At 46.0% G+C, this 8,888-nt stretch overlaps 1 protein-coding gene across 1 annotated transcript; it reads left to right on the forward strand.

Moving 5' to 3' along the window:
* The first annotated feature begins 7,504 nt into the window (after positions 1-7,504).
* Positions 7,505-8,888, forward strand: LOC129088815 (uncharacterized). The gene has a single exon (XM_054596046.1). It carries the CDS (start codon positions 7,505-7,507, stop codon positions 8,876-8,878), a length of 1,374 nt encoding a protein of 457 aa, XP_054452021.1. The 3' UTR covers positions 8,879-8,888.

The following is an 8,888-nucleotide window of genomic DNA, read 5'->3' on the forward strand; positions in this document are numbered from 1 at the left end:
GTTTTTACTTATTTAGATTTTTAATATTGAGATGTCGGCCATATTATCTGTCCAGAGAACTATTTTTGCTGCTTCGGTTTACATTCCTTATGATGCAAATTGAAAAAAAATGCACTATGGTATGTACGTTGTATGTTTTTGTTTTGTTTTGTTTGTCATGTGTTTGTTACGTTATAAACAGGCTACAACTAAATATCGATTTGCATCCTTGTGTTGCATAGTGAAAATAAATGATCCTTGAATCCTTGTGAATAAATCAGTGGGAGAGACAAAACAGGGTATCAAGAGGATCACATCTTCCCAAACAAACTTATGGACGGCATAAAATGAACATGGATATAATGAAATGCCATTGCCTTTTAAGGAAAAGCCATACATGACTGGTAACAGACAGCTCACAGAGGTCAGACTCGGCCATCTCAAAAAAAAAAAATCCAGAGACGAGAGCTACAAGGAAGATTATCTTAAGTACATGACGGATATCTTCAAAAGATGTGGCGTAGAGGAAGTTCAAGGGATCACTGCATTTACGAGCCAAAGAAACCAGCAAAAATTGCATGTGGTCTTTGAGGACCAGCCTTAACGAGCCCCTTCTGTCTGGACCCGACATGACTTACAAAGGTGTCCTTGTACACGTTCAGCAGCATAAAGAAGCTTCAATGTGAAACAAATAAAAATTTTCCCATCAGTTTCAAGATCAAGAGAAAGAACGAAACTACCTCTGATTTTTATGCAGAAAGAATTTGACTTATTGAGATTTAATGTAGACAATTATTTGCAAATGTATAAAAATATTTATTTCATGGATTCAAAATGGCTCAACACGCCATCTACTGTTTTAAATCAGCCCAGAACCTTGCAGGCCAGTGCTGATATAGAGCTGACCAGTCGGGACTTTTCTGTGTCATGAAATGTATCTAAAAATAGAATTTTAAAACTAAATGATAAGCTGCTCACATATCCATGCACTCCCCAGATATGCTGTCTAGGGATGTGAATACCAAGCAAAAATACTATCCGATAATCACTAGAAACTCTTGGATTAATATTTGAACATTGATTATCGTATAAACAGGGTTTTAGCTTAAAGTTCCCTTAGTAAACTATTATGTCGTTACTTGCACTTATTCTGAGTATTGTGCTTATAATCAGCTTTTGCCCTCCTGCTAAAGTAAACCGAAAACCACAATTCTCACATTATATTGTCACCTTTGATACTTACGGCTGACCCAGCTTCAAAATCATGACCTGATGTGAGATTTACAATATTTAATGTAAAAAGCTTTCTTTCATTGCAGCCCTTTATGTCACTGTTAGTGTGACACCATATCCCAGTCCTATTGGACTCACGCTTGATTTATATTTCTGTGCTAGGGGTTCTGCAACAATCACAAGCTCCTAGTCAAGTCGTACATCCAACAAATGTTAAATTCTGCCATTGTCACAGTCATCATTCCATCCATGTTTCTTCTAGTGTTAATTAAAATATGAGGTTGTTCATGTGGACTCAGCCCATCCTGATGAGTGTGACAGACTGAGGACATTTCTTCATGCACAAAAAGTAACTGAAAGCTAAGGGCATCGTTGAATCATTCTCTCTGCTGTGAAGCATTTAGTGTGAGCTAATCTTATATTAATATCATAGGATTAGTATAGGATCAGTAAGCTTTGTTAATACCACCACTCAACACACAAACACCTCAAGCAAATGACGAGCTCTTGGAATTTAGGACCCTTTGCTGTTATAAACTATTTATAGTTTTTTTTTGCCATTGCGTGGGAAGCCGGGGTGCAGAGGGTGCTGTAGGGGTGAACACTCATCATTATACCCTTGCTCGTCTCCTAAATGAAATGGCTGTATCTTCACTGTCCTGCAATATTCTAAACTATAATAATCCTGTTATGGATGACAGCGCGTCTTTGTTCTGTGCAGAGAGCATCTGGGCGAGGCGATGCACCGTACCAGGGCGCTGTCATTTATTGATACAATTTTCACATCCCACATAAGTGGTTAATTATATCACCAATGACAGACAATCATTTGGTCATTCCATCAGATAGGTCGGAACTGGTTCTTTACTAGTGCGGGATGATGAGCCCATCTACTGTGGGCACCACTGTCGTCGTCATCATTTGGTCCTGAGCCGTGGAAAATGAATTAATAGCACAACAACAGAAGTGAGTAAAGTACTCATTGGGTTATGTCTTGAACACACCTGATGCACCTGGTGCAGCTCAGCAGCCATTGCTGTTAACCATCAGCTGGTTCAGGTGTGCTGGAACAGAGAGCAGTGGAAAATGGGCAGGTTTTTGTTTCTACGATCAATGAAACTTTACTTTAAACTTATCTAAAATATGATTTTACAGGGCAGTCAGTGCAAGATAATTTGATGTTCAGACGAGGGCTCAGGCTGTGAACAGTAAAATCATTATTTAACAACAGCAAATTTTGTCTTTAATCTTTTAGGCCATTATTATTAGCAATAATAACGATCCAAAATGATGTAAAATGTAAATCAAAAACCCTCAAATCTATTCCCTGTACCATTATGCATATTGGCTTTGCTTCCACCCTGAAGCCCTTTTTGCTTTCTCGCCTCGCAGGTTTCCACGAATCGTTGTGGTCCCTGGACCATGGTCATGCCTCCTGCTGTGACCCGGCTGACACCCACTGCTACTTCGATTATTATTATTAATCACATTACTAATACTATTCCTTATATCATTATCAGGGCCGCTGACAGGTTTGGCTGGGCCCGGGACAAAATTCTCTCAATGGGCCCCCCCCAAAAAAAAAAAAACCACACACACCTCTACTTTCTCAGTCCCTACCCTACCCTTAAATGACAAAAAAATACTCATTACTCAACAAACAATTTATTTGAACATTTTAACATTAACTTTGTGTGCAACTATTTAGGTGCGAAATGCCATGCGCCGGACTTTTGTGGTGGCAAAGTCATCAATGAGGTCATTGAAGTCCAGCTTCTTTGCAAGCTTGTGCTCTATGGAAAGCATTGCCAGCCCGTTGAGCCTCTCCTGTGACATCTTTGAGCGCAAGTAGTTTTTTTTTTTGTTCCCAAAATTGTCAAACGCCGAAACACAACCACAGAATTCCCTTGTGCAGCTCCCAAACACATGACGTCGGGATGACAAGCCCATTTATTACGGATAAACCAAAAGGATTATTTACAACTTTAATTGGATAGGCTATGGATATGGACTGAGTGAAGTTATGGCTTTCAGAATCATACCACAATAAAACTCACGCTATTGTATTCACTTAGAGCTCATTAACTGCACATTTCATCGACCATTTTTCACTTGACCAAGGGGAATCATGTCAAGGGTACTTTTATTTATCGCCAGACCCGCGTTTATGTCCGCTGAACTTCCAGAGAATGTTTGGGGAACAAGGCGGAGCCCATTCATCTGGCGAGTTTCAAGTTAACGGCAATCAGAAACTAAGTTACAGGCTACCCCAAAACGTCACGTTTATAACCCATTCGTTACATCCAACTCTATCTAAATGGCAATTTCACATGTTGCCATGCCACTGGCTTATTTTAAACCATGAGCCGCGTTACACTGGCTGTAATTCAGCTGACTGGGAATGATTCTCAAATCAATTCAGCCTGATTGGAGTGCGCAGCGCGTGCCTGCCTGAAACATTTGATTTGGACATGGGCCTATTTGCGGGGTAATGTGCATATTCTAAGATTCAATTAGATATAGGCGTATGAAACACAGTGTAATAAAGCCGTTGTGGTTATCAAATTATTCAATGCCCCCTGTCTGTCTGATATTGATCTCCGTGTGACTTGCTCATGTGGTGCTGCGCTAATATGTTTGACACGCCGCCTGTGCCTGTGTTACTTGACGACGGGGCTGGAAAAAGTTGGCCGTGTCTTACCTGGCTGTGCTGCACAGCTGCCTTTACTGGTACCTGCAGCATCACCTGAGTCTTTTCTGAAATATTTATAAAGAGATCCCCTCAGGCTTTCGGCTTCTTCCTCTCTTTTTCGCCTTTCTTTTTTTTTCAGGGCTCCTGACTTGTGCATGTTGAATCAACTCGCGCACTGACCACTAATGGAATGATGTCGTCTTTTTTCTTCTCCAAAGACCAAACCATTTTGGCATAGGGGTGATAGGGGGTTATTGGCCGTTTTTTCAAGGGCAATGAAGGCAAACAATCTAGGAGTCATTAATTGAATGCAAATAAAGCACTTTTCTTCTCTAAATCAACACATTTTGAAGTATACATACAATAATTAATCCCAACTTCATGGGGGTCCAGTTATGGGCCCCCCCCATTCCAGGGCCAGTCCAGGGCCCGGGACAACGTACCCGTTTGTCCCCCCCTGTCGGCGGGCCTGATCATTATTATAATTCTACTATAGTCATTGCTGCTTTAATTATAAGTAGTCTTAATTTTTTCCTTCGTTACTCTGCTTACTACTGTGATTATATGAATAATTTATGTCATATACACTGAATGTGTTGTAGCTCTGTTATGTTGTTCATTCTGTACACATGACATCTATTGCATTCTGTCCATCCTGGAGAAGGATCCCTCCTCTGTCACTCTCCCATAGGTTTCTTCCTTTTTTCTCCCTGTTAAAGGGTTTTTAGGGGAGTTTTTCCTGTGCCAATGTGAGGGTTCCGGGACAGAGGATGTCGCATGTGTACAGATTGTAAAGCCCTCTGAGGCAAATTTGTAATTTGTGATTTTGGGCTATACAAAATAAACTGAATTGAATTGAAGAATTGTCTCGGGGGAGGAGCCCCATTCTTCCTTCAAACAGGGTTAAAATAATGTAAAACTAGTAACTTTTACCATTTTTGTAGTAACAAAGCAGAATAGTTTGAAACGTGATAGGCAGTGAGCAATGCAAGGCACGGTGCTATTTTAGGACACGGGTTGGGAGCAACGGTAGACACAAAGTGAATCAAAAAGGGATGGGAAATACTGTTTTAACTTGAAACGAAAATTGTTTCGAGTTATAGGATCTAAGCCCTCCAGCTGTCACAGAGTCAACTTACCATCATGTATTAACGTCTAAATGTAGTCTCGTTAAAGTGGCAATCAGTAGGACACAGTTTGCTTAACCGCTAAAAAGTTGTGACAGCTCTGATTGGCGTAGCCATCAACGCTGTTAGCATGTTGGCTAACCACTCGACCTACTGACATATCATTTGGGAGAGCTCAATTGAGACAGCTATAGCCCTTCAACTGTCACAGAGTCCGTTAAGACTTAGCATAATAACTTCTAATAGCGGTATTCTCACTTGACAATCTAAATGTTTGCTAATCAACTGCTGAAAGTTGTGACAGCTACGCTAGTCCATATCGATGGGGACTTGGGCAAGACACTTAACCCCAAATTGCTCCCATTAATGAAGTTTTAAATAACGTAGTTCGGGAACAATGACCACGCCCTGAACACCTAATTGGCTCTGCACAAAGTATTTAAGCATGACGAATCCATCCACTTCCTCCCTGACTCTGTTTTCTCATGACGTCAGAATCGCAACAACAAGAACCCAAAACCACTTACCCAGCACCATGGACCAGGAACTCTTCCTCAACCCTTCTGACAACGAGCTGTTCGAAGAACACGAGCTCACCCCCGAAGTCCCGAGGCTCCAACCTTCTCCCACCATCCTTCGTCGCCAGCAACCTCGGCTACGTTCTACCATCCACGTTCCTCGTGGCTCCCGACATTCATCCCCGGACAACTCCGAGGCCGTCGGCCCTCGCCCTCCATCAGCCCCAGGGGGAGAACTCGACTTCGGCGCGCGAGGGACATCGTCCCTCCCCGAAGCTGCTCTCCCATCCGCTCGAGATCCAGGCGCTCGAACGACGGGCAAAACCGCCCCGACCCTCCTCCACCACGCCGACTCTCCAACAGCCCCAACACGTCCCACATCTCCAAGTGGACAGTCGCCCGTTTAAAGAACGTACTCACCCAGCGCAACGTCCCGTTCAATAAGTCCGACAGGAAAGCTAAACTTTTCAAACTTTTCACGGACTCCCAACACAACAACACTCAGCAAACCTCCCGAGCACTTCCGGATTCCCGCTGCCGCGTCAGCCGCTACGCCGATGACGTCACGACGCATCCGACGGCCGGGGAATCCCCGTCAGCCACAGCAGCCCCCCCAGAGGGCCAGGTCGTACCACAGCAAACCCTCTCTGCTCCAGAGACATCACATTCTGCACTCGTTTTCCCCCAATCTACACTATCAACCCATGCACATGCATCCTTTCATCCCAACATCCTTTCCTCTTCTCTCCCTCCTGCCTTTCCTGCACCATCTACCTTTGCCAACTTTGCTCCGCCCTACATGAATCCACCTACCTCAGCTGCTCAGACAGTTCCAACAGCAGGGGCCCATAGCGGAGCAACCGGCCAAAACCTATTCTTTCCTCCTGTTTCTGCTTTTCCCCCTCCCTACCCCTAAACCCCTATTCCCCTTTCCTATGCAACTAACATAACCCATCCTACCCCAAATGCACCCCCTTTCTCAGCTTTTTCCCCCATCCCCTCCACCCACCAGCTTCACCCACAGCATTACCCCCAGTCTCCAAGGAACTCCGGCACAACAGCCGGGGCCCGCCTATAATCTTTCCCCACATCCCCAGGGAATTTCCGCCACTCCCCACCCGCTCCAAGGAACACCATCTATTCTTTCTCCCTTTTCCGCGACACCATCTGCTCGGTTTTTCCCGACCGCAGGCCCGAACTGGACGACTATTTGTCGTTAATCCTAGACCTGGCCTTGAGGTTCGGCGGCAACGGTTTTTACTCCTACCATGTTCTCTTCACATCCGAAGCCGCCGCTCGAGTGCAGCAGTTCAACCAGGGAACTTACTGGGGTACACTAGACCCCGAATTATATTGCAGAGTCTTTGCAGCTCGTTCCTCCCTTAACTGTGAGTCCTGTGGCGCACCTTCCCATCCAGCCACCACATGCACCCTCACAGCCCCCCTGCCTTCCACAGCCGCTCCTAGAAGACGGAGCCCCTCCGGTTACCGCAGCCTGCCTCCATCATTTCCCCCACCATCCATCATCCCAAAACCAGCCACCAACCAGCCAACAACCACCGGCCCTCTCCCCAAAGGGGTAGACAGGAGAGGCAGACCAGTCCTCTTCCAGGGCGGGAGAATGGTCTGCAACAACTTTAACGATTTAGGATCCTCCACACCTGCTCCTTCTGCGGAGGTGCCCACTCCAGACCAACCTGTTCCCACAACCCCACCAAGCACAGCCTCTGTAAGTACCTCAATACACCAATCAAGGTCCAAGCTCTAGCTTCCGCCTTACAGAACCACCCAGACCGCCAGTTCACCAGCTTCCTAATACAAGGGTTCACACACGGCTTCCACCCAGGTTTGCAGGTTAAACCAGAGCAGTCCTATACATGCCATAATTTGAAATCCGCCATTTCCGAGCCCGACATTGTCGACAAACTCCTGGCTCAGGAAGTCAAAACTCTTTCATGATCGGCCCTCTCCATAGCCCACCTTTCCCCATATTCAGAATCAGCCCCATCGGCATAGCTACTAGGAAATACTCAGGAAAAAAGAGACTTATAATAGACCTCTCATCCCCCCACGGCTCTTCCATCCCAAGCATCAATAGCCTAATCCCGAGCCCGGACTACTCCATGCAGTACACCACAATCACCAACGCCGCATCCCTCATTCGCCTCGCAGGCCAAGGAGCCTGGTTGGCTAAAGCGGACATCATCAGCGCCTTCAAAGTTCTTCCGATCCTCCCCAAATTCTGGCATCTTTTCGGCGTCCATTGGAAAGGCTCTTACTACTTTGCAGTGCGCTTGACCTTCGGGTGCAAGAGCAGCCCAAAAATCTTCGACTGCTTATCCGAAGCTCTCTGCTGGATCCTGACCAACGTTCATAAACTTCCGTACGTCATCCACCTCTTAGACGACTTCCTCACCGTCACGCCACCTTCCTCACCCCCAGCACACGGCCTCAACACTTTAACCTCAGCGTTCAAGGAACTCGGCGTTCCTCTGTCTCCAGAGAAAACCGTAGGCCCCAGCACCTCCCTCGAATTCCTCGGCATCACCCTCGACTCAGTTTCACTCCAAGCATCCCTACCTACCGAAAAAATCAATCGGATCTCCTTACTCATTTCAAATTACCTCCTGGCCCCCAAATGCACCAAACACCAACTCCTTTCACTGTTAGGCCACCTCAACTACGCCATTCGCATCATCCCCCAAGGTCGATCCTTCTTGTCCCACCTCCTTTCAGTCGCCGCCTCTGTCCCAAATCTCCATGGCCACGCCTCTCTGGACAAAGCTTGCAAAACGGAGCTAAAACTGTGGCACCAGTTCCTCTCCTCATGGAACGGCATCTCCTTATTTTACGATGACCACATCACCAAGCCGGAAGACATCCAGCTGTTCACAGACGCAGCCCCCTCCATCGGCTTCGGCGGCTTCTACGGCAGCAAATGGTTCTCAGCCGAATGGCCGCACGAATTCTCATCCCTCACCCCTTCTTCGGCAATCTCTGAAATGTATCCGGTAGTCATAGCAGCCATTCTTTGGGGCCGGGAATGGTCCAAAAAGACAATCGCTTTATATTCAGACAACAGCGCCGTCGTAGACATCATTAACAAAGGACGGTCACATTGTCTAGACATAATGCAGTTCATGCGTAGACTCACCTTGGTTTCGGCCCAGCACCAATTCATCATCCAAGCCTATCACATCCCAGGTCACAAAAACTCCATAGCCGACTCACTTTCTCGTTTCTCTTTACAGAAATTCAGACGATTGGCGCCAGCTGCGGACCCTCTGCCAACTCCGGTCCCACCGTTTTCAGCCACCATCTTCAACTGACCCCGCTACT

This window comes from Anoplopoma fimbria, chromosome 3 (genome assembly GCF_027596085.1).
Source record: "Anoplopoma fimbria isolate UVic2021 breed Golden Eagle Sablefish chromosome 3, Afim_UVic_2022, whole genome shotgun sequence".
In the NCBI taxonomy this organism is placed as follows: domain Eukaryota; kingdom Metazoa; phylum Chordata; class Actinopteri; order Perciformes; family Anoplopomatidae; genus Anoplopoma; species Anoplopoma fimbria.

What these genes read in the sequence shown, in the direction of transcription:
- LOC129088815 (XM_054596046.1), top strand. Translation starts at nt 7,505, where the DNA reads ATGATCGGCCCTCTCCATAGCCCACCTTTCCCCATATTCAGAATCAGC.